Here is a 26,906-nt window from a genome sequence, read left to right as displayed (position 1 = left end):
GATTCGAATGCATCCCCCCACCAAGCCAATCCACCCCCACCCACCTCTCTCCCCCCCACCCGACTGACCAATTGGCTTGGATTTATTGCCTCGGTTTAACACATGGATGGACCCCGGAAAGAATCCTTCAGTCTCAGGAATGCCAGGACAGCCGTGGAGAGCTGGCGACGTTGCTACTTCATGGGCACCATCACCAAGGGCCTCTTCAGCACCAGTTTCTTTTTAACTGACCTCGAACCCTATCGCAGAACTGCCCAAATTCAGACCGATTCTTGCCCGATTCCCTTACCTGTCCAAGTTCAGTTTGTGTGCCAGCAGCCGCCAGTCATTTCCCCTGTTGTTTGGGGCATCCAGGCTGGTGCAGATCTTCTGCCTGATGGAGAAGGGGATTCTGAAGGCGCTGGGGCCCACTAGGGTGGTCACACCGCTGTCTGGTTCGTCCAGCAAACTGCTTACTGGCTCCACATCCTGCAACACAGGCAGCAACGTGTCAGGGATCGCTCCTTCACTGACTCCTGGTCCCCCGCCCCCCCCAGCCGCTGGATTCCACACTCAGCACCAGGTCACTAAACAGAGGTCAGCGCAACATGCATGCAATCCTGCCAGAGCAGAACTACCAACAAAAATTGCTACAGAAACTCAGCAGGTCTGGCAGTGTCCGTGCGCAGAAAGCAGAATTAACATTTCGAATCCAGTGACACTTTCTCATAGGGTATGGGCTTCGTGAACCTGGCACCCATTTTGTTTGCACAACAGTAGCGAAGGCACTTGCAATACAATTAAATGAACCCAGCAACAATTTGCATTTATATAGCGCCTTTTAGTGAACTTCATTGAAAGTTGATCGAACGGAATTTGATATTGAACTCCCTCTTTAGGCCAGTTCCAATCACCTACCCTTCCTAGTCTGATCAATTCAGTCCAAAAGACCGTGCCCCCTCTCTTTGCTGACCCCATCCCGGAAAGCAGGGCACAGTTTGCTTTCCTGTAGTGCCTTTCACCACCTCAAAGCCATGGGCAGAAACTCCTGAGAATGCCATCCTTGTGGCGATATGACCAACTTATGCACAGCAAACTCTCCTGCTAACAGCAAGCAGGTATCCCTGATGTTGATGGAGGGGGTGAATAACAAACAGGAAAACACCCTGAGACGGTGGCCTGATTCCACAGCCAAACAGCATCGAAGCAAAGTAACCTGGAGCTCATGGGTCAGCTTTAGGTTGAAGACAGCAGGGGTTAGCTGAACAAGTTTCTCAGTGCTAACCTAGTATCAAGTAAAATGCTGAATTTTGTGCTCGACGTGAACGATGAACAGTTCCAAACTGCAACACTTTCAGATTTGACAACTCGTTATCAGGCAGATAACAGGAGTTAGATACAGTTCTCAGGGCTAAAGGGATCACAGGATATGGGAGAGAAAGCTGGAACAGGGGGCTGAGTTAGATGATCAGTCATGATCATATTAAATGAATTTTCTCACTGGAACAATGGAGGTTGAGGGGCGACCTGACAGGGGTCTCCAAGATTCTGAAGGGCGTGGACAGACTGGACAGTCAGAAGCTTTTTCCTCAGGGTGGAGGAGTCAGTTACCGGGGCCATGGGTTTAAGGTGTGAAGGGTAAGGTTTAACGGTGATGTACAAGGCAATTTTTTTTACACAGAGGGCGGCAGGTGCCTGGAACTCGCTGTCAGGGAGAGGCAGTGGAAGCAGATACCATAGTTACTTTAAAGGGCGCCGTGACAAATATATGAATAGGATGGGAATAGGGGGATACAGTCCCTGGAAGGGTAGGGGGTTTTAGTTGTGATGGGCAGCATGTCGTTGCAGGTTTAGAGGGCCAAAGGGGCTGTTCCTGTGCTGTAATTTTCTTTTGTCCTTTGTTCTTTGAATGGTGGAACAGGCTCGAAGGGTAGAATGGCCTACTCCTGCTCGTATTGTCTATACTTTTATGAGTGTTGGCCAAAGCTCTGGTTCAACTTGAAAGCCAAACTCAGAAATCTTTGATAACGGGAACTGCAGATGCTGGAGAATCCGAGATAACACAGTGTGGAGCTGGATGAACTCAGCAGGCCAAGCAGCATCAGAGGAGCAGGAAAGCTGATGTTTCGGGCCTATCCACACTTTGTTATCTCAGAAATCTTTGCATTTTTTTTGCAGCGCAATAGTTTTCCGCTTCTTACAAATACAAAGAGTGACTGGGTTTCAGCAATTCGGTGTTGTCTGTCAGGCACCTTAAGACATTGCGAGGCTGTGAAAGGTGCCAGCTAAATATATCTTTTTACTTCTTTATTCATCCATTTATTTGGCTCATTCCTTTCCATTCATTCCTACATGACTGATTTGTGGTGAGTTGCCAGTCAGTGAGATGATGAGCCGATTTGTTGCTGTTGGTTTGCCTTGGCTGGGAGTTCAAACATAGGGAAAGACATACTGTTCAGTATGGGGCAGCCTGAACAGCGCATGTCAGAAGGACAAGTGTTAACTCAATACACCGTTCATTTGTGGGACAGGCAGCGAGCTGCAGGAGATAGTCCCAACAGCCCTGGACACGTGGTCACAGTCAGTGCAAGGGAACATGGGCCATCGGCCTCACTGGTCACCAGTCCATGTTTGGTAATGGGTTGACTGTCTTTACCTCAGACAAGCTGCTCTGAATCTGGAAGATCTGCCCCTCGCCCTCCACCTGGCGTACACAAAGTTTACAAACCAGCTCGGAGGTGACCAGACTGAAACGCTCCAGGGTGAAGGTGCAGTGAAGGTTCCTCTGACAGCCATTCCATATGTGATAGAAAGGAATCTCCTGTTGAGAAAGGCAGAAAGGTGTCAGCAGAAAAGTGCTACTGAGCACTTAGCAACGTAGGTCATAGGAGCAGGAGTGCGCCATTCAGCCCCTCACGCCTGTCCCACTGCGCAATGAGATTGTGACTAATTTGTGGCATACTTCCATGCACCTGCCTCTGGCCCAGATCCCGTCAAACAAAATCAGTCTATCTCCGATTTAAAATTAACAACTGACATGGCATCCGCTGCCGTTCGTGGAAGAGAGTTCCAAACCTCGATCACCCTTCGTGTGTCCAAGTGCTTCCTAAAACATCTCCGACATCATGAGTCTGTGACCCCCTCCCCCCTCATTGCTAGAATCTCCAACCTGTGAAAATAATTTATCTTTACCTCCCCTGTGTGTTTCCTGATAGTATCTTGAATATTTTGATCAGATTATTCCTTAACTATCCTGATGCTGCAGAAAATAGGCCTAATTTTAATAATCACTCCTCACAATTTGACCCCTGAAGTCCACGGATTATTCTTGTTAATGGAATTTAAATTCTGCCAATCATGATGATGGGATTTGAACCAATGTCCCCTGAGATTTGGGAGTCCCAGCCCATTGACATGACTATTAGGCCATCACCTTGAGCTTGAAGTACTAGAAGTGTACTTGCTTTCTTTTGTGATAGTTGTTCTGATGGGATGATGGTTATGTGATGGTGGGAGATGATGGCTGTTGCAAAAATGAAGGTGTCTCTGAAGGTGTCAATGCCCATGTTACATGCATTCTACAGAAAGTCCCACTCAGTCTGTGGGTAGGTACAGGAGGTCTCACACAGAATCTGTAGGTGGTGATAGTTCTAACCTTGCTTTCACAGGGGATGATGATGGTGTAATGGTAAAGCTGTTTGACAAGTAATGCAGAAGCCCAGACTAATACTCTGTGGACAAGGCATTAATTCTTGGAATTTAACCTCAATTCATTCAGGTGGTGACTGTGGAAGTATCTTTGATTGCAGGTTTATTTGCTCCTGTAGATAGAACCCTCCATGGATTTCTGCCTTCACAACTTCTTAGGAGAAGTTTGTGTTCATTAATGACCACTTGACCTGAGCTGTCTAAGGCAGTTAGATTAACAAGAGGTAAATCATGAGGTTCTGAGGACTGTGTTTCAAAGATTTGGTTATTTAAGAAGTGTCATCATTAATCTGGCAACTGTTTCACAGTGATATGAATTCAACTCTGCTGAATAAGAGATTGTAAGAACAAATTATGTAGGGGCAGGAGTAAGCCACTCAGCCCACTGGGTCTGCTTGTCCATTTAATAAGATCATGACTGACCTCATAATCCTTAACTCCACGTGCCTGCCCTTTCCCTATAACCCTTGATTCTTTTACTCATTAAAAACCTGTCTACCTCAGCCTTGAATACACTTAATGACCCAGCTCCGACAGCCCTCTATGGTAAATAATTCCACAGATTTACGAACATGAGAGAAGAAATTCTTCCTCATCTCTGTCTTCAATGGGCGCTCTCTTATTCGGAGGTTACACCCTCTGGTCCTAGACTCTCCCACAAGAGGAAACCACTTACAGCATCTATCCTGTCAATTCCTAAAGAATTTTCTATGTCTCAATCAGGTCACCTCTCACTCTTCTAAACTCCAATGAGTACAGGCTCAAGCTACTCAACGCCTCCTCATAAGACAGTCCCTCAATACCCAGAATCGATCTCATGAACCTCACGCAATTGATTCTGTCTCTTAACTTCTAATCATTCCAGGGAGGACAGAAAAAGTGCTGTAAAGTCACAAGTTTTCCTTGAAGTCTGGCAGCGCTAACATCAATGACTGAGGGGAGCTTACCACTAATCATTTAAAATGATGACAACTTGTCCATCAAGCTGCATCATGAATCCAAGTACTTTAATGATGAGACAGAGTGGTGACAGAAAGAATTAAACCAGCTCTCTGTGTTCCACTGTTTGCCATGGGACATCTGCCCCATGTGCTCATAGATCTGTGGGTGCAGAATCAGCCTGTACAGTCACAAGAAGACGCAGCATCTTGAGTAGAACTGATGGTACTAATGCAGGAACATGAGAATCCCCGGTTAATACCCAAACACACTTACTGTCTGTGTTGATGTTTATGGTAACTTTCAAATCCTTGACAAAAATTCCTCTCAAAATAAGGGCTGACTTATTTGTGGAGTACAAAAGTGAATTACTCCCCATGGGTTTGGCGGGGGGGAGGTTGTCACTTGACACACAGGGCCTACCCTGTGCACCTTTAACTCCCACAAATTTTCACCACACACCCTCTGTTTGATCCCCTTCACCTCAATTACTAACTAGGAGTAAATAAAGTGCCCATTCGCAGGGTGATAATTGAGGCCGACTGCTAATACAAATGTAATCTGTCCTGGGCTGAAAAGGGCAGCTGGGTGAATTATAGACCAAGCACGTGGATCTGAAAAGATAGGGTGGTATCAAACTCTGGGCTGACTTATGTGCTGTCATTTACAGTGAACACAATTAATATATATCATTCATGAAAGCCAAAATTCACAGCTATATTTGGGCGGTTGCTTTACCCGAAACACTTCTTAGGTAGTGTCTCCCACCCATCCTCCTCTAACCAAAAAAAAAGGTTCTGAACACTGATTTGGTAAGGTTATTAGATTTTTTTTCAATAGTCTGTTTGGGAATTCAGAACAGTGGGAATGGATGTCAGGGAAATTGCATGCTCCTCCTTTAGAATGTGGGAGCTAAGGGTCACCACTAGTGTCCCCACTGACTTCATCTGTGGGAAGTGCACCCAACTCCAGCTCCTCGGAAACCGCGTTAGGGAACTGGAGCTGGATGAATTGCAGATCATTCGGGAGGCTGAAGGAGTAATTGAGAGGAGCTACAGGGAGGTAGTCACACCTCAAGTACAGGAAAAAGGTAGATGAGTTGCAGTCAGGGGAAGGAAAGGGAACAGGCAGACAGTGCAGGGATCCCCTGTGGCTGATCCCCTCAATAACAAGTGTAAAATTTTGGATACTGTTGGAAGGGACAACTTACCAGGGGTAAGCCATGGGGTACAGGTCTCTGGCACAGAGTCTGTCCCTGTTGCTCAGAAGGGAAGGGGGGAGGGGGACAGCAGTAGTCATTGGGGACTCCATAGTTAGGGGGACAGATAGGAGATTCTGTGGGAATGAGAGAGACCCGTGGTTGGTGTGTTGCCTCCCAGGTGCCTGGGTCCGTGATGTCTCGGATCATGTTTTCGGGATCTTTAAGGGGGAGGGGGAGCAGCTTCAAGTCGTGGTCCACATAGACACCAACGACATTGGCAGTGAAAGGGATGGGGGTGTAAGGCAGAAATTCAAGGAGCGAGGGTGGAAGCTTAGAGCTAGAACAATGTTGTTATCTCTGGTTGTTACCTGTGCCACGTGCTAGCGAGGCGAGGAATAGGGGGAGAGAGCAGGTGAACATGTGGCTATAGGGATGGTGCAGTAGGGAGGGATTCAGATACCTAGATAATTAGGGCTCATTCTGGGGTAGGTGGGACCTCTACAAACATGATGGTCTACACCTGAACCAGAGGGGTACCAATATCCTGGGGGGAGGGGGAGATTTGCTAAAGCTCTTCAGGAGGGTTTAAACTAATCCAGCAGGGGGATGGGAACCTGAATTGTAGCTCCAGTGTACAGGTTATGATTAAGGTTTCCAGGTCGCAGGAGTGTACTAGCAGGCAGGAAGTTGGTTTGAAGTGTGTCTATTTCAACACCAAGAGCATCCAGAATAAGGTGGGTGAACTTGCAGCATGGGTTGGTACCTGGGACTTTGATGTTGTGGCCATTTTGGAGACATGGATAGAGCAGGGACAGGAATAGTTGTTGCACATTCCGGGGTTTAGATATTTCAGTAAGATCAGGGAAGATGGTAAAAGAGGGGGAGGTGTGGCAATGTTAGTCAAGGACAGTATTGCGGTGGCAGAAAGGACGTTTGATGAGGACTCATCTACTGAGGTAGTATGGGCTGAGGTTAGAAACAGGAAAGGAGAGGTCACCCTTTGGGAGTTTTCTATAGGCCTCCAAATAGTTCCAGAGACGTAGAGGAAAGGATAGCAAAGATTATTCTGAATAGGAGTGAAAGTGACAGAGTAGCTATTATGGGGGTCTTTAACTTTTCAAATATTGACTGCAAACACTATAGTTCAAGTACTTTAGATGGGTCAGTTTTTGTCCAATGTGTGCAGGAGGGTTTCCTGACACAGTATCTAGATAGGCCAACAAGAGGTGAGGCCACATTGGATTTGGTACTGGGTAACGAACCAGGTCAGGTGTTAGATTTGGAGGTAGGTAAGCACTTTGGTGATAGCGACCACAATTCTTTAGCGATGGAAAGGGATAGGTATATACTGCAGGGCAAGCATTAAAGTTCGGGGAAAGGCAATAACAAGGCGATTAGGCAAGGTTTAGGATGCACAGAATGGGGAAGGAAACTGCAGGGGCAGGGCACAATTGAAATGTGGAAATTGTTCAGGGAACAGCCACTGCATGTCCTTGATAATTACGTACCTGTCAGGCAGGGAGGAAGTGGTCGAGTGAGGGAACCGTGGTTTACTAAAGAAGTTGAATCTCTTGTCAAGAGGAAGAGGGAGGCTTATGTAAATATGAGGCACAAAGGCTCAGTTAAGGCACTTGAGAGTTACAAGTTAGCCAGGAAGGACCTAAAGAGAGACCTAAAAAGAGCCAGGAGAGGACATGAGAAGTCTATGGCAGGTAGGATCAAGGAAAACCCTAAAGCTTTCTATAGGTATGTCAGGAATAAAAGAGTGACTGGAGTAGGATTACGGCCAGTCAAGGACAGTAGTGGGAAGTTGTGCATGGGGTCCAAAGAGATAGGAGAGGCACCAAATGAATATTTTTCGTCCGTATTCACACAGGAAAAAGACAATGTTGTCGAGGAGAATACTGAGATACAGGCTATTAGACTAGTTGGGATTGAGGTTCATAAGGAGGAGTTATTAGCAATTCTGGGAAGTGTGAGAATAGATTAGTCCCCTGGGCTGGATGGGATTTATCCTAGGATTCTCTGGGAAGCTAGGGAGGAGATTGCAGAGTCTTTGGCTTTGATCTTTATGTTGTCATTGTCTGGAGGAATAATGCCAGAAGACTGGAGGATAGAAAATGTTGTCCCCTTGTTCAAGAAGGGGAGTAGAGACAACGCTGGTAATTACAGACCAGTGAGCCTTACTTCAGTTGTGGGTAAAGTGTTGGAAAGGATTATAAGAGAGAGGATTTATAATCATCTAGAAATGAATAATTTGATTAAGGATAGTAAACATGGTTTTGTGAACGGTAGGTCATGCCTCACAAACCTTATTGAATTCTTTAGGTGGCCAAACAGGTGGATGAGGGTAAAGCGGTTGATGTGGTGTATATGGATTTCAGTAAAGCATTTATTAAGGTTCCCCACTGTAGGCTATTGCAGAAAATACAGAGGGATGGGATTGAGGGTGGTTTAGCGGTTTGGATCAGAAATTGGCTAGCTGTAAGATGACAGACGGTGGTGGTTGATGGGAAGTGCTCATCCTGGAGTTCAGTTACTAGTGGTGTACCGCAAGGATCTGTTTTGGGTCCACAGCTGTTTGTCATTTTTATAAATGACCTAGATGAGGGCGTAGAAGGATGGGTTAGTAAATTTGCGGATAACACTAAAGTCGGTGGAGTTGTGGATAGTGTGGAAAGATGTCACAGGTTACAAAGGGACATAGATAAGCTGCAGAGCTGGGCTGAGAGGTGGCAAATGGAGTTTAATGCAGAAAAGTGTGAGGTGATTCACTTTGGAAGGAGTAACAGGAATGCAGAGTACTGGGCTAATGGCAAAATTCTTGGTAGTGTGGATGTGCAGAGAGATCTCGATGTCCATGTGCATAGATCCCTGAAAGTTGCCACCCAGTTTGACAGGGTTGTTAAGAAGGTGTACTGTGTGTTAGGTTTTATTGGTAGAGGGATTGACGTTCGGAGCCATGAGGTCATGTTGCAGCTGTACAAAACTCTGGTGTGGCCGCACTTGGAGTATTGCATACAGTTCTGGTCACCGCATTATAGGAAGGATGTGGAAGCATTGGAAAGGGTGCAGAGGAGATTTACCAGGATGTTGCCTGGTATGGAGGGAAGGTCTTATGAGGAAAGGCTGAGAGACTTGAGGCTGTTTTCATTAGAGAGAAGAAGGTTAAGAGGTGACTTAACAGAGACATACAAGGTGATCAGAGGATTAGATAGGGTGGACAGTGAGAGCCTTTTTCCTAGGATGGAGATGGCTAGCACAGGGAGACATAGCTTTAAATTGAGGGGTGAAAGATATAGGACAGATGTCAGAGGTAGCTTCTTTACTCAGAGAATAGTAAGGGCGTGGAATGCCCTGCCTGCAACAGCAGTAGACTCGCCAAGTTTAGGGGCATTTAAATGGTCATTGGATAAACATATGGATGATAATGGAATAGTGTAGGTTAGATGGGCTTCAGATTGGTTTCACAGGTCGGCGCAGCATCAAGGGCCGAAGGGCCTGTACTGCGCTGCTATGTTCTATGCTTAAGTCTTAGAAGATTACAGTTATGGTGAATATAAAGCAAAGGTTAATGCTAAAATGTTTGGGAGTTGAGGAAATAAACCGAATGGAGCTATTCAATATATTCTCCAATATTCAAAAAATAAAATGTAGAACAGACTATTTAGAAAAAAATTAGTACAATAATGGGTTAACAGTCAGAGATCTACATCTGTAATTACCACCAATCATTCCCTCTTTGGTACCCAAAACAGAGAGCAATGGGCCATGCATAAAGCAAGCTAATTGAAACTATTTACCTGGTACTTTGTAAGGAGTTTGCTTCTCCAGAGAGAGTGAGGGATATCGTGAATGGACAAACGCAAGTTATGGGTGCTGTCCTTGAACAGGAGGGTCTTTGGTTCATCCATTAGCTGTCCTCCCAGTTGCCTCTCGAGCTGAATTACTTCCTGTGAACAAAGGTCAAGGTTGACTGAACACATGAGCATACAATGACTTATCTCAGAGTGAATGAACATATCTCAGGCCTAGTTCTAATGAAGAACAGAGATGTACGCCTATACATTCCACTGCAACTAAACCAGGTATAAATCAGCTTTAAGTGACACATCTTCAGGGCACGTTGGACTAGAACCCAGCGATAGGAACACTACCAAATGACCCTAAGACCAGGCACACACCTACTATGAGGTCCAGATTTTCCTTAACCCGAAGATAAACCGTTGAGTATACAATAGGTTGGATAGGCTGGGACATTTTTCACTGGAGCATAGGAGGCTGAGGGGGTGACCTTGTCGAGGCTTACAAAATCATGATGGGGGCACAGATAAGGTGAATGGCAGGCGATTTCTCCCAGGGTGAGGGAATTTCAAAACTGAGAATATATTTTTATGATCAGAGGAGAAAGATTTATGTCGAACATGAGGGTCATTTTTTTTTAAACAGAGAGTAGTTCATATGTGGGTATAAAGTTCCAGAGGAAGTGGAGGATGCAGGTGTGGCTAGGTCAGTTAATAAGAAATAGGAGCTAGCAAGAACTGCAGATGCTGGAGTCACAGTCGACACAGTGTGGAGCTGGAGGAACGCAACAGGTCAGGCAGCATCAGAGGAGCAGGAAAGATGATTCTTCAGGTTTCAGAATCCTGATGAAGGGTGTAAATCTGAAACATTGACTTTCCTGTTCCTCTGACCTGCTGTGTTCCTCCAGCTCCACACTGTATCGGCCATGATTAAGAAATGTTCGGAAGAATATGGGCTGAGTGCAGGCTGGTGGGACTGGTTTAGTTTGGGATTATGGTCAGTGTGGACTGACTGGACCAAAGTGTCTGTTTCCATGGCGTATGACTCTATGACTTTAGGGAAAACTTTCTTCAATTTAGTCATATGAAGAATTATTTGTTTAATAAAGGACCAAATGGCTGTGCCCACTGCAGAACCTAACATGATGGAAAATGCCGAAGGTCAAAGACTTTCCGGAAGAATAGAATCCCACCATCACCCCTTCCCTACAGTCTTCAAGAACCCAACCCTGGAACAATGGCATAAGGTCCAGGTTCGTACTGCAGTAGAGCACAGAACCTAGAAGTAGGCCATTCTGCCCTTCAAGCCTACTCTTCCATCTAATAAGATCATGTTGGATCAGAATTGTGGTCTCAGCTCCACTTTCTAGCCTGCCCTCCATAATTTTTGACATCCTTGCCTATTAAAAATCTGTCTAACTCTGCCTTCAATGACCAGCTTCTACTGTTTTCTCAGGAAGAGTTTCCACGCATTAATGTGGAAGATCAATTCTCCTCATCTCCACCTGAAAAGGGAGACTGGTCATTCTAAATAAAACGAAGAACTGCTGATACTGAAGATCTGAAACAAACAAAATTAGAAATTGTTGGAGAAACTCAGCAGGTGTGGCAGCATCTGTGGCAAGAGAAATAGAGCTAAAATTTAGAGTCTAGTTATGCTTCTTCAGAAGCCTCTTGGATTGAGATGTTAATGCTGCTCATTGTGAAAAAATGTCATCTGGTCCTACCCTTCTCTCTCTCAAGAGAAATATCCTCCCAGAGTCCAACCTGTCAAGTTCCCTTGGCATATTTACATGTTACAATTTCTCATTCTCCAATGGGTAAAAAGCCAACTTAATCAACTGAACCCAGTGAATCATGGCCGTGACCAGACCAATAAAGCTTTCTGTGAATTATTTCTGATTATACCCATTCCAAATAAGGAACCAAAACTGTACTCAGTACTTCAGCTGTGATCTCATCAAGGCACAGCACATCTGCAGTAAAAATTCTCTATTTTCGATATTCAATTATCTTTGCAGTGAACAACATTCCAAACTCTAGCTGTCCTGCATATAAAGGGTTTGTGATTCATGTATTGAGACACCCAGACTCCTCTGTAACCCAAACCACAGATCTCTGCAATCTCTTTCCTTTTAAATATTATGCTACTTTTCTATTTCTTCCTGCAAAATGTGGTCAATTCACACTTTTCCACATTGTACCCCCATATGCCAAATTTCTACCTGTTCCCTTAACCTGTCTATATCCATTTGTGGAATTTCTTCCTCCTTTGACAATTTCCTTTTCCAACTGTCCTGGTGTCATTGGCAAATCCACCAACTGTTCCCAAGTTATTGACAAAAATTGGAAATCACTTTTCCAACTTCTAGCACACATCCCAGTAGTACTCCACGTTAATATTTGGCCAATATTAATGAATGGAGTACCTGAAAAAGATCCATTCATTCTTACTTTCTTCTCCCAGTATGCAAACCAATTTTTTTTAATCTGTACTAATCTTACCCATGACACCATCAGCTACTATGTTGTGCAGCAACCTTTGAGGTGGCACCTCAAAAGCTTTTTCAAAATCCAAGTACACCACATCTACTAGTGTCCCTTGATCCACCAGCTTGTTACTTCCACAAAACATGAGCCTTAAACCCACATTTCTCACCTTTGCTCTGAACCTGGAACTTTATCATGTTATGGTCACTGCCCATTACAGGTTCCTTTGCAACAAGGTAATTAATTCTGTGTGAACGTTTTGGGTCCAGTGACTCTTCCTTCGAACATGGAACATAGAACAGTACAGCACAGTACAGGCCCTTAAGCCCATGATGTTGTGCCAAACTTTTACCCTAATCCTAAGGTCTATCTAACCTCCACCCCTAACTTGTGCTATCATCCATATGCCTATCTAATAGCTGCTTAAATGCCCCGAATGAGGCCGATTCCATGACCCTCTCCAGTAATGCATTCCATGTCCCTACCACTCTGTACGTAAAGAACCTACCTCTGATGTTTCTACAATATCTACGTCCACTCACTTTAAAACTAAGCCCCCTTTTAATAGCTACCTCTACACTAGGAAAAAGTCTCTGGCTATCCACTCTATCCATACCTCTGATCATTTTGTACACCTCTATCAAGTCACCTCTCATCCTCCATTGTTATAAAGAGAAAAGCCCTAGCTCTCTCAACCTTTCCTCATAAGACCTTCCCTTCATTCCAGGCAACATCCTGGTAAATCTCCTCTGTACCTTTTCCAACACTTCCACATCTTTCCTGTAATGAGGCGACCAGAACTGGACACAATACTCCAGATGTGGTTGAACCAGACTTTTGTACAGCTGGCGCGTCACTGAGCTTTTGCAACAACTTCTGTTTTTGTTTCTGATTTAGAGCATCCTCAGTTCTTTCTGTTTTTGTTAATTAACCGTGCCACCTTGCACTGAACCAGGTTTTGAATGGCTTGCTCCCTGTACGGTGATAGAATGTACTGCTTGATGGAGCTGTTCCAAATGCATTCTGGGAGCTCATTTTCTTTCCCACCTTTGCCACTAGGGTCCCTCAATCTATATTTAGATTAAAAACACCATGATTATGTAGCACATTTCTTATACAGCTCATTTATTTCTGCCTGTATTTACTTTTTTACAATGTAACCACTGCCACAAGGGGTATAAACTACTTCCACAGATGGTCTCTCATCTTGCCTATTTCCCATCACGTCCCGTTGTGAATCTACATCTTGCCCCTTTGAGCTGAGATCATCTCTCACTATTGTACGAGTGCTTTCCTTAATTAACAGAACTATTCACCAACTTTCTCCGCTGTCCTGTCACTTTGACATGTTGGATAACTTCAATACTTACTGCACTGACAGGTTAAGTTGTGAGATCCTAGGGAGTTATCCTCAGTGCTTTGGCCAAAATTAATCATTCAGCCCATGACCCAAAGGCAGATGATAAGGTTGTGAAATAACCACACAGAGGCCGGTATCCCATCACCAAGTCACCCCTTATTTACTTGTGCACAGTAACTGTGGTCAGCCAGCTCCAAGTCAATCCCCTGAACTGAGGATATTCTGGTTGTTTTGGTCAGCTAGTGCTTTCCCAATTGGCCCAGGTAAACAACCCAGTCAAGGACCTTGTGGGCAGTGAGGTCCACCTGGTTCCAATCACTACAGGTTGCTGTCATGTTACTGTTTGTGGGAGGCAGCTGTGTGTAAAATGGATATAATGTTTCCTACATTACAACAGTAATTACCCATCAAAAAAAAGCCTCTTAATTGGCTTTGGAGAGAGATAATGGGAACAGCAGTTGCTGGAGAATCTGAGATAACAAGGTGTAGAGCTGGATGAACACAGCAGGTCACGCAGCATCAGAGGAGCCGGAAAGTTAAAGATGCTCGTAAGATGCTGCTTGGCCTGCTGTGTTTATCCAGCTCCACACTTTGTTATCTTAATTGGCTTTAAAGCTTTTCTGGAGATATGACGGCTGTGAAAGGTACAATATAAATGCAAATTCTTTATGGCTTCCCAACGTAAGGTTGCAGAGGTACCTTCAGAGTGTCTTGCGTATCATCCAGGCAGTAGACACGGATGCTGTACTCCAGTGAATTGCAGACCACAGGGGCGAAAATGGCGAGCTTCAGTCGCCTGGTTGCTGATTTGTTGATGGACTGTCCTACCAGGCAGTAGGTGCCAAGCTGTTCGGTTACCATGTGGCAAGTCTGAGGGTCAAGCTGGACGTAACAGGGGGTGGTGAGTGTTTCTGATCCTAGAACCAGCACGTCCTATAGAGGAAGAAAATAAAAGTACACACAGAGTTTAACAACTCAGACCCTTTGTTATGGATTGCCCTTCAGAGTATGTCCTTCCAACATCCTTTAGACATATGAACTGTCTTTTACGTTTAAACAAATGTTATTTAAAAAGTTTAAATAAATAGTCCACTTTTGGAAGAAACAGGTACCATTGTAAATAATAAAATGTGAGGCTGGATGAACACAGCAGGCCAAGCAGCATCTCAGGAGCACAAAAGCTGACGTTTCGGGCCTAGACCCTTCATCAGAGAGGGGGATGGGGGGAGGGAACTGGAATAAATAGGGAAACCATGCTACGCACTTGTGAACATTTTTCTTTCCTCACTAAGTTTATTAATAACACCACTGTTATTTTTGGCAGCTTGCAGTATGTTTCTCCCACTTAAATATTAAAATTGTTTCTTCTGCACCATTAAATACCTCTCTCAGCAAACACCTGAATGTCAATTTGCATCTGTCCACACAAGGGGATGACATTCGCAGCTTTGTCACCAATGGCTCCATCCCAGCCTGACCCTGCCCCTGCTCCCCATCACCCCCTCCCCCTCCCCACACACTCCAACACCTTGTCCTTGTCTCCATGCCATCAGGTCAGGTTTCACCTTGCAAAAGAACCAAGGGTGATGTGCAAAAACAATACTTTAGAGTCTGGAATGCAAGGAGAAGTGGGGGTGGGGGCAGGTTCAGTTCAGTAATTCAGGAGGCCATTGGATTATTGCTTGCATAGAAATAATGTGTGAGGGTATGGGCAAACACAGGTGGTTGGCACTAGGTAATGACGCTCGTTTGAAAAGCCAGTGTAGGCACGATGGGCCAAATGATCTCCTTCTGTGCCAGAACAATGCTGTGGTTCTGTGAGACTCACTAAGCACATTGTACTTACAGAATGGAGGGAAACTGAGTGCCTACCATGTAGCTTTAGATAAATTGGCCAAACAATGGAGAGTCTTCATTGCAAGTAGCTACTGTTCAAAACTATCCACTTTATCAGCTTTGAAGAATAACAGAATTGTAAACTGATGCAGCACTAAAAAAGGCAATTGAGCATGTTATATATGTCCTGTCTCTTTGAGAGAGTTACCCAATTCGTTTATCCTTGCTAAGATAACAAAGTGTGGAGCTGGATGAACACAGCAGACCAAGCAGCATCTTAGGAGCAGGAAAGCTGACGTTTTGGGCCTAGACCCTTTACCCTCCCCCCACCGCAACCCAAAACCTGCCCAAGCTCGTCCCTGCCTCCCTAACTTGTTCTTCCTTTCACCTATCCCCTCCTCACACCTCGAGCTACACCCCCATCTCCTACCTACTAACCTCATCCCGTCCCCTTGACCTGTCCGTCCTCCCTGGACTGACCTATCTCCTCCCTACCTCCCCACCTACACTCACCTTTACTGGCTCTATTCCTGCCTTTTTGACCTGTCTGTCTCCACTCCACCTATCTTGTCCTCTATCCATCTTCGATCCGTCTCCCTATCTCTCCCTATTTATTTCAGGAGCAGAATTAGGCCATATGGCCTATCGAATCTACTATGCCATTCAATCACAGCTGATATGTTTCTCAACCCTGTAACCTTTGATCCCTTCACTAATCAAGAAACTATCTACCTCTGTATTAAATACTCAACAACCTGGCCTCCACAGCCTCCTGTGGCAATGGATTATAGAGATCCCTTATTTTTGGCTAAAAAAGTTCCTCTTCATCTCAGTTTTAAAGGATTGTTCCTTCACTCTGAGGCTGTGCCCTTGGGACCTAGTCTCTCCTACTAGTGGAAACTTCTTCCCCATGTCCATTCTATCCAGGCCTCTCAGCATTGTGCAAGTTTCAATCAGATTCCCCTTCATCCTTCGAAACTCCATTGAGTGCAGACTCAGAGTCCACAGCTGCTCCCATCATGACAAGCCCTTCATTTTTGGGATCATTCTTGTAAACAACCTTTGGAACCCCTGCCAAATAGAATACATCCTTAATTAAATACAAGGCCCAAAACTGCTCACAGCATTGCAAATACAATATTGCAAAACTCTGATTAGAGCCTTATACAGCCTCAGCGATGCATCTCTGCTCTTGTATTCTAGCCCTCTTGAAAGGAATCTAACATTGCATTAGCCTTTCTAACTGCCAACCGAACCTGCATGTTAACCAAAACAGAATCCTGCATGAGGACTCCCAAGACCCTTTGTGCTTCAGAGTTCCAAAGCCTTTACCCATTGAGAAAATAGTCTATGCCTCTATTCTTCCTTCCTTCCACACTTTCCCACACTGTATTCCATCTGCCACTTCTATGCCCACTCTCCCAGCCTGCCCAAGTCTTACCGCAAACTCCCAGCTCCTCAGCAATGGCTGTCTCCCCATCCCTCTTCCTGCCCAAGTATTCCTCACACAATGGGGAGGTGAGTAGGTAACAGGCTGCCCTGTCTCTTGAAGTACATCAACCCCAGCTAATTAGCATTTATGGACCTCAATGACTGAAACATAGAAAATAGGATCAATATTTGGCCCTTCAAAGCTGCTTCATTATTCAGCATGGTCCATGACCGCTCATCCAACTCAGCACCTCTTCCCACTTTCTCCTCCATAGCTTTTGATCTCTTTAACTCTAAGAATTATATCTGAGCCTTTCCTGAAATCATTTTGGTGTCACCTGCTGTCTGTGAGAGAGAACTCCGCAGGCTTAATTGTCTGCCACAAACCACCAAGCAGTAACAGGTCAATCAGACAATAAAGCTCACTTTTGACATGGCTCCTTTGAAAAGTCAGGAAGGAAGGGTGGGGGTGAATGGGGTCAGGGTGGTTGGCCCTGTATACATCGGATCCTCCCCACCATCCAGCCCAAAACCTGTGTCCCCAGTGACAGCCCACCTCCCTTCCTGAGACTTCCTGTTCCCTCTGGCTTTCTAAGCACTCCTCTGCCCTAAAACCATGGACTTTCTCTTGCCACCATCACCTTCCTCCTGGACCCTCCCTGCAGGCCCACTATTGAGTCCTGATTGTGTGGGGATTGCTTGGACCTCCCTCTCCCCAGTCTATGGACAGGCAGAAGCACTACTCCTTTAGCCAGTATAACCCTGCCCGTTGTGTTATCATTGTGAGACAGACCTTTTAAAACTCTGTCCAGTTGGGACCAGCTTTCCTTCTGTGAGGAACATGACAAGTGCAGCCGGTGAAATCCAGTTCCATCACTTTGAGCATTTCCATTAAATTTCTTCTTACCCATGCTGCTGAGAGGAGACCAATCCCTGCCTCGCTAGTCTGCTGGATTAATTTAGACTAACTAGAAGGAAGGAGGCAATGGCTTCATGGTATTATTGCTAGGCTATTAATCCGGAAACCCAGCTAACGTCCTGGGGACCTGGGTTCAAATCTCACCCCTGCAGATGCTGGAGATAATGGGAACTGCAGATGCTGGAGAATCCAAGACAATGGCCTGCTGTGTTCATCCAGCCTCACATTTTGTTGTCCTGCAGATGCTGGAATTTGATTTCGATAAAGAATCTGGAATTAAGAGAGTAATGATGACCATGACTCCATTGCTGATTGTCAGGGGGAGAAACCCACCTGACTCACTAATGCCCCTTTAGGGAAGGAAATCTGCCATCCTTACCTGGTCTTGCCCAAAAGTAACTTCATACCCACAGCAATGTGGTTGACTCTTAACTGCCCTCTGGGCAACGAGGGATGGGCAATAAACGTGAGCCTAGCCAGAGGCACTAACATCCCATGGGTGATTTAAACAAATAGTCCTGTAACCGTGGTGCCATTCTGGTCAATTTCTCTACACCCTCTTCCCTTCCAAGCTGTTGATATCTTTCCTGTATATGGGATGCCTAGAGCTTGTAAGAAAGGAAGTATGAATGCAAATCTTTCAATATATCACTGCATAAAGTGAAACTGAGTGATGTGAGTCTGGAGCAGAGATTCAGGAAACCAAGTGATTTTTCTATTGGAACAGGAAATTGTTTGGAAAATGACTTCATCATTATGAGTGATTTTTCTTGCATCTGAGTGGATAATCTCTCACCTCCCAGTTCCCTTGGCTTGACAGATTCTTCAGCTGAATGAGCCAGTTCTCACTGTTGGGTTCAGCGCAGTGATGCATTGACAAGACCACTGGCCTGGTCAACAAAGCACCAGCAGGACCACAGCTCACCACTGGGCTCAGCAATGTCTGACTGCCCTCTAGTGACGGCCTACAGATAAGACAGACACACAGGTTATGAAAGACAGTAACAACCACGTGCATTTATATTGCGCCGTTAGCATGGCAAAACATCCAAAGGCACATCCCGCACACAGTGTCGAACAGAATCTGATGCCAAGCCACATAAGGAGACATGAGGACAGTAACCAAAGGGTTGAAGAGGAGCATTATACAGGAGGGAGGAGGTGGAGAGGTTTAGGAAGGGAGTTTCAGAGCTTAGGGCTGAGGCAGCCAAATATATCATGGCCAATGTTGGAGAGATTTGAATTGGGCGATTCTCAAGACGCCAGAATTGATGGTCTCAGTCATGGAGTTCGATTGATTACAAGGGATGGTGAGACCGTGTATTGATTTGAAAACAGGGGTGAAAATTCTAAAATGGAGCTGTTGCTTGACCATAGCATCAGTATGGTTCATGTGAGAGCAAGGCATCTGGTCAATTTCCACCCATTGTCACATTGAAGAATTTTACTCAAGCTGTTTTGCATGTCATGTATCAAAAGTTGAGTCAAGCTTGAATTTCCTTACTTTCCAATTTCTGGAGAATTGCATTGATCTTTGATCAGCCAATGCGTAATATCTGTGTCAATTTAAAAGATGTAAGTTGATAGAAAGTGGTTTTACACCAGTGTCCCTCCTCAGCCTTAGTCCCCCAACCTAACTTTTTTTATCTCTTCAAGCACTACAATTCTGAGATCTCTACCAATTCCAACCTCTTCCACACCCTCAATTTTAATCCTCCCATTGTCAGCACTCGGGTCCTCAAATGCTTCGAACCTTAACTCTGGAATTTCTTCCTTAAACTCTCCACTTCTCTCTCTCCTCCTTTAAGATGCCGAGCTTGCTGACCAAATTTCTGGATCATCTATCAAAATGCTACTTCAGTGCTTACTTTCCTTTGTCCTCACTGTCCAAGGCCCCAAACACATCTTCGAGGTGAAGTAGCATTTCAGTTGTACTTCTTTCAATCTAGTATCTCACATTCACTGCTCACAGTGTGGTGTCCTTTACGCTGGCGAGAGCAAACACAGACTGAGTAACCGCTTTGAGTGTAGGAGTTGGATGTTAAATTAAGGTTGTACAGGACATTGGTGAGGCCTCTTCTAGTGTACGGTGTCCTGTTCCGGTTGCCGTGTTATAGGAAGACTATTATTAAGCTGGATAGGATTGAGAAGAGATTCTCCAGGGTGAGTTATAAAGAGAAGCTGGATAGACTTTCACTGGAGCATAGGAGGCTGAGCGGTGGCCTTATAGAGGATTATAAAATCATCAGCAGTATAGATAAGGTGAATGGCAAAGGCCTTCTGAGGATGAGGGGGTTTCAAGACAAGGGGGCATATTTTTAAGGTGAGAACAGAAAGATTTTAAAAAGACATGAGAGGCAATTTTTTACACAGAGACCATGTGGAATGAACTTCCAGAGGAAGTGTTTGGGTGCAGGTGCAGTTACAACGTTTAAAAGACACTTGGATAAGTACATGAATAAGGAAGGTTTGGAGCGATACGGGCCAGGAGCAGGCAGGTGGGTATAGTTGGTAGGGACTTGTTGGACCGAAGGATCTGTTTCCATGCTGTATTTCTTGATGAATGACCCTGGCCTACCAGCAGTTTCCCATTTTAAGAAACATTGTACTCTCATGCTAATATTTCTGTCTTGGACCTGATGCAATGGTCCAGTGAAGCACAATGCAAGCTCAAGGAACAACACTCCACTCTCTGCTTGGGAACTTTACAGCCTTAAGGACTCAAAATTAAATTCAGAAACTGGCCGCATTATACCTGTTTGCCATTTTCTTACATTCTCCTCTTCCCTACTCCCACTGCTGCCCCACAGCTGTTTGCCTTGTTTATTTTACTCCTAGTATTTAGCTCACACCTTAATTTACAAAAACAGACATTGCAGGTTAAACTTGGCAGGTCTGGCAGCAGAGATAATTTTATTTTAACATTTCAGGTCCAGTGACCCTTTGCCAGTTCTGAACAGACGCTGCCAGACCTGTGGAGTTTCTGCAGCAATTTCTGTTTGTGTTTCTGATTTCCACAGTTCTTTGTGATTTTTTTCTTTATCTAATTCACACTCATTTTGGATTTCCTTTCTTTCTTTCTCCACCATGATCAAGCCATTTCTCTATTGCACTAGTGCTCTGCCTCTGTCAATGTTATAGAAGTCCACCTTTCAGTTCTGAAGAGGAGTCATACAAGATTCGAAACACGAACATTTTTCTCCCTCTTCACAGATTCTGCCAAACATGCTGAGTTTCTCCACCATTCTCTGTGCATTTTTCAGATTTCCACACATTTGTTGCCCTCATGTCTATTCCAATGACTCAAGAGTCAAATTCTGTCAGAAAATGCATCTGTTTAGCACCTTTGGATATTTCTTTAGTGCTTTAGAAGGTGCTACATTAAGGCAACCAAGGGTCTACAAAAATAACATGTGCTCACACGCTGGCCTCTGTAAACACCATTTTCCTGACATAATGAGTGGCTTCAGTAAGAGATCATTGGTATTATCAATCTTAATTCTCGTCCCAGGCGGCTGTGCTGTTACAGCAAGGACTTGGGGCCTCATTATAAAAATAAAGACACATCAAAGACACAGTATATATTTACCCAGTTGAAATTGGCCACCAGTCGCCAATTAGCAGTGCACAGAGCTCTGAGCTTGGGCAGACAGACACACGCATTCCACTACGTAACATTTGTCCTCATAAGTGTGTGAGGAAGGGACTGGGTACATGGGGATAAAGAAAACCAAAAAAAGCATTGCAAGTGTGAATCTTGTTGCTTTTAAACCTGAGCTTGTCAGTGCAGCAAGGCAGGTGGCTGAAATTCGGTGACGTCTCAATTGTTGCTGTTCATGGGCCCATTAATCCGAAAGTTTCAGTTGAATGGTAAAATACAATAGTGATAATGAGCTTAAAGGAAAAAAATGTAGAGATGACGAAATGCTACAAAGGAAAATCCTGCAGATTTACTAGTGTCTCTCAAAGTCTTTGTTTATTGCTTATTTATTCAAACCAGCTTTCACTAGATTGATTCCAGAGACATTAGCTTGATTCCGGATATGAAGGGTTTGTCTTATGAAGAGAGATTGAGGAATTTAGGTCAATACTCTCTGGAGTTTAGGAGAATGAGGGGAGATCTAATTGAGGACTGTGGGATGCTGAAGGGGACGGACAAATTAGATCTAGAAAAGGATGTTTCCTCGTGTGGGGCATACGAGAATGAAATGTCATCATTTTAGATTAAGTGGTGTTGTGTTTGAATCAGAGATGAGGAAGAATTACTTCTCTCAAAACAGTCGTGTCTCTGTGGAACTCACCATCCCTGAGTGTGACATTGAACAAATTTAAGGAGGAGGTAGATTTTTAAATTAGTGACAGGTTCAAGGGTTATGAAAAGCAGGCAGGAAAGTGGAGTTAAGACCAGGATGAGATTAGCCATGATCATATCAAATGGCAGAGCAAGCTCGAGGGGCTGTATGGCCCGGTCCTGCTCTAGGCTCTTATATTCTTAACAGCTGGCATTTGGCTCAATCTCTTCTGAGTGAATTTGTCTGGATCCTGTTAGTAAAATGGCACAATTCACAACATTTTTCTTGCTGAGGCCTCTTCTGACTAGGATGTCAACTCTAGTGAGAAATGATCATTATTGACCATGTTGCCATTAATCGGCCATCCCTCGACTCTGCCTGAGCAACTGATGGTAAGTGAGCTTCTTAGTGAAGCTGGTGTCACCGTGTTGTTAGATTTGGAATTTTGGGGAAACACAAAACTACCTGTGAGACGGAGACAAAAGGCAGTTCCCTCAGGCCTCCTTTGATTAATCACCTACATTTGGGAGGATTGTTTGAGAAAACTGACAACATGTGGCATTTTGAATTGAGTGCTCCCGTTTTTTTTTAGTTTCAACAATCTTCGACTGAATTGCCGAAAGAGTATTTTGATCAGAAAACACCTGAGGGTTTTGTGATAATGGGTGCTCACCATGATGATGCCACACTCTCAGAATCTATCTTCAAAGTGCAATGGTTTTTAGCTTGATAGTTTCTTTTTGGCTCCAAATGAAGATTTTATCCAGTTCAGCTATGGTCCAGGTGTGCTTATTTATCACTTCTAATTGCTAAGCAGTTCCTAAATAGACCAAGCGGGGATTCTTCCTGTACCACAGAAACCAGCAAAGGGCCATAGGAGGATCGAAACGAGTACACTACTAAAGAAGGGTCAGTGAACTGGAAAACATTGATTCTGCTTTCTTTCCACAGATGCTGCCTGACCTACAGACTTTCTCCAGCAGTTTCTGGAGCTAAAGGTTAAGAGGTGGCTTAGAACCTGCATTAATATAGGCATCATCAGAATGAGATTATGAACAGGTAGAGACATTATTACTCTATTAGGGAATCCAGGGTTCTGAGGAAAAGACAGGAAAGTAGAGTTTGGGATGATCAGATCAGCCATGAACTCATTGAATGGCAGCGCAGACTCAATGGGCCAAATGACCTAATTTTGCTTATAACCATATAAAAGAAACAAGTTCTGATATAAATGTATTAGTCATAGGCAGTAGTGATCCCATCCAACTCAGGTACTCCATTTTATCAGTCACGACTCTGATTTCTTGGCATTGCAGATCTGCCAGCATTGTCACCATCACAGAGAGATATCCATAATTCTGTGCTGTGGATGGCGGGTAGGCTTCAGGGAGTCAGGAGGTGAGATCTTCACCACTGAAATCCTAGCCTCCAGCTCCTCCTGCAGCCAAAGATGTTAACAGAATAGAGAAAATAAACACAAAACCCTATCTGGAAAGAGAGCAGAGAAAGCTGGCGGTGACAGAGCAGAGAATGCAAAGTGGGAAAAATAATGAGGAAAACGTTTTAAAACGTTTCTCAGTCCCTGTTGAAGATGAGGACCCAGTGAGAATCCTACCCTTACCTGGACCCCACCCATACTGTTGTATGAGTACATTGCCTTTAAGAGTGTTTAACTTTAAGGACACTATATGTTGTACATATGCAAAGTTGTGGCTCTGCCTGCCGGTAATTCAGTCTTGGACAGACAAAAATCAGTTGCCTTGCTATAATGTTTGCTTACCAGACCATAGGACTCCTCTTTGATTAGAAGGAGACACTTGCAGAGGCTTAACCTGAGGATCACCACACCGCAGGCAAGGGGAGAGATTGAGTAGGATAGCCCTTCATGGTAACCTCAGCCACTGCAATTGTCACTCTGCATCCCCAAGCCAGTCACCTAACCAACTGAGCTAAGTTTCATTACCTCATGTTGTCCTTCCGATGGACAGTTACATACATTTCATAGGCTCGTCCTGGAGGAATGGCTCCTGCTGGTACCAATAAACTTATTCCTAGGATTGGAAGAACACACAATCAAAGGAGGCAAAGATACAATTTACAGTCAACAACTTTATATTGCAAGAGAAAAAGACACGTAAATTTTGTCAGAGGAGCAGGAAGGGTGACGTTTCAGGCCTTCCTGCTCCCCTGATGCTGCTTGGCCTGCTGTGTTCATCCAGCTCCGCACCTTGTTATCTCAGATACTCCAGCATCTGCAGTTCCTACTATCTCAGCATCAATTTTGTTGCTTGTTTCATACTTTGTCAAAGCAGTGCAATTGTTGAGCCAGCAAACTTTATTCTGAGTTGGACTGAGTGCCACTACAATTGAACTTGAGAAGGACTTTTGGAGATTAAATTAGTTAGATTAGATTCCCTACAGTGTGGAAACAGGCCCTTCGGCCCAACAAGTCCACTCTTGTTGAGATATCCTGAGTTTTTGGAAGATATGTTTATTTTGGAACTTAACTCCTACGCAGATAAATAGAAAGACAGAAACAAAGATCTTTCAATGAATGGGGATGCACTGAGGGAGTACCTCACTATAGAGAGAAAGAAAGTTAATATCTTGAGTCTCTTGTGGCTCCTCTTCAGAACTGATAGATGTTGGAAAATGGGCTTTTTTATATATTTTTGCCAGAAGCAGAGGAGGAGCAAGGGAAAAGACGTAATGGAAAGAGGGTTTCTTTCCCCCTTTATTGATTCACAGGATGAGACCAGCGTTTATTGCCTATCCCTAACAGTATAAGGATCAACCATATTGCTGTGGGTTTGGAGTCACATGTAGGTCAGACCAGGGAAGGATGGCAGTTTCCTTCCCTAAAGGGCATTAGTGAACCAGATGGGCTTTTCCAGACAATCACCAAGGGATTTATACTCATCAGACTCTTAAATCTAGATATTTATTGAATTTAAACTCCACTATCTGCCGTGGCAGGATTCAACCCTGGGTTTCCAGAACATTATCTGGGCCTTTGGATTAACAGTCCAATGAAAACATCACGCAGCCTTTGCCTGCCCTTAGGTTGGGAGTCTGCATGTGGAGGTGGTTTTTTTTGCGCTGGGCTTCCACACCAACTGCCTCCCTGCCCCTCCTCTTCTCCTGTCAAAAGTGTGAGAAAACTCATCTTCCAACCCCAATCTGTTTGAGAGAAGACACATACTGGACTTGAAACCTGAACTCTGTGCTTGTCTCTCACAGATGGTGCCAGACCTGCTGATTTTCTCCAGTATTGTCTGTGACTACTCCACGAACCCAGTTCCTCATGGGTTAAGATGGTGCCACATAAGAGTTTTCATGACTTGAGATAAAGGCCACAAAAAACACACCAATTCTTCCAATCCAATCCCTATCACTATAAGTGGTTGGAAAATTGGAGATGCAGAAAGGAGAAAGAGTCCATACTCAGATTACACCTTTTGTGATCATTGAGTCGTGCTGTACAGAAAATAGGCCTTTCAGCCCATCGAGTCTGTACTGCCAAAGATGTTTCAAAGTGCTTTACATCCAATGAAATGAAGCCATGACCCGTGTCTATAGTTTCTTGTTGTTTGCATTTTAGCCACTTTGATAGAGAATGGTTCAGTGCCCATGACTGAGGATTGGAATTTGAATTAGGTTTTATTGTCATGTGTACTCAAGTACAGAAGTACAGTGAAAAGTGTACAAAGTCCTCATTCAGGAGCACCATCTTAGATACAAAAATTCAAATAAAATAAAAACGCCTCAATACAAAAAGAAAACAACCATCTAAGATACAACAGCCAGAATTAAAAAAAAGCAGAAATACAAAAAAAAACAGAGCCAAGAAGAAAGAGGGGAGCATCCAGATCTAAAAGTCTTATCTCTAAGAGGTAGCCACATCTCCTTATAGTATATGGACCAGGCTCCCCGAAACCTCGATTCCCAGGGCCATTGTGGATGTTCCCCAAACAGAATGAAGGTAAAGGAGCACCACATACATCAGGCCTGATGGACGTTGTGGTACTGCTGGGAGGTGATGGAGGTACCTAGTGATATTATCGCTGGATTGTTAATCCGAGACCCAAGTAATGCTAATGGGGCCCAGTTCAAGTCCTACCATGGCAGATAGTGGAATGCGAATTCAATTTTTAAAAAAATCTGGAATTAAGAGTCTAATGATAGCCATGAATCCATTGCCAATTCATGGATCTTAGAATCCCCATGGAGTGGAAACAGGCCATTTGGCCCATCAAATTCATACTGCCCCTCCAAAGAGCATCCCACCCAGACCCATTCCCCTATTCCTGCATTTACCATGTCTAACCCAAACATCCCTGGGCACTATAGCATGGCCAATCCACCTACGCTGCATATTTTTGGACTGTGGGCAGAAACTGGAGCACCCAGAGGAAACCCACACAGACACAGGGCGAATGTGCAAACTCTGCACAGACAGTCACACGAGGCTGGAAATTGAACCTGGGTCCCTGGCACTGTGAGGGAGCAGCACTAACCACTGAGCCACCGAGCTGCCCAAATTGAAATGTGAAGCCTGGGCTTGTTCAGGAGTTGAACCTGGGACCTATTGTATGCCAATACCATACAGTATCCGAGATGCGAATCATACCCCTAGACCAACAAGCCGTCCCCGTTGTTGGGAAAAAGCCCATCTGGTTTGCTAATGTCCTTTAGGGAAGGAAACTGCCATCCTTACCTGGTCTGACCTACATGTGACTCCAGATCCATAGCAATGCGGTTGACACTTCACTGCCCTCTGGGCAATTTGGGATGGGTAATGAATAGTGGCCTAACCAGTGATACCCACATCCCGTGAATGAATTTAAAAAATCTCTGTAGTTAGTGTAGCTGAGTGCTGAGCAGGTCAACTGTCATGTGAGGCTGCTGTGCGCAATTTGAGGACAAAGTCTCAGTTTGAAAATGTTGC

General features: G+C 44.5%; 1 protein-coding gene across 5 annotated transcripts in view; it reads right to left on the bottom strand.

Annotated features, from left to right (window-relative positions):
• Nucleotides 1-26,906, bottom strand: part of LOC125458413 (netrin receptor UNC5C-like) — a 366,866-nt gene that overhangs the window by 10,162 nt on the left and 329,798 nt on the right. For all 5 annotated transcript variants that reach the window (XM_048543670.2, XM_048543678.2, XM_048543692.2 and 2 more), the window contains 6 exons: nucleotides 23,922-24,009; nucleotides 18,463-18,631; nucleotides 14,180-14,413; nucleotides 9,631-9,780; nucleotides 2,636-2,800; nucleotides 290-468 (listed from right to left, as the gene is read on the bottom strand). In XM_048543670.2, the coding sequence (XP_048399627.1) occupies nucleotides 290-468; nucleotides 2,636-2,800; nucleotides 9,631-9,780; nucleotides 14,180-14,413; nucleotides 18,463-18,631; nucleotides 23,922-24,009 (985 nt within the window). The remainder of the gene's footprint in view (nucleotides 1-289; nucleotides 469-2,635; nucleotides 2,801-9,630; nucleotides 9,781-14,179; nucleotides 14,414-18,462; nucleotides 18,632-23,921; nucleotides 24,010-26,906) is intronic.

This window comes from Stegostoma tigrinum, chromosome 1 (genome assembly GCF_030684315.1).
Source record: "Stegostoma tigrinum isolate sSteTig4 chromosome 1, sSteTig4.hap1, whole genome shotgun sequence".
NCBI classification, from domain to species: domain Eukaryota; kingdom Metazoa; phylum Chordata; class Chondrichthyes; order Orectolobiformes; family Stegostomatidae; genus Stegostoma; species Stegostoma tigrinum.
Note: the sequence above shows the minus strand (reverse complement) of the source record. Positions and strands in the feature narration are given on the sequence as shown.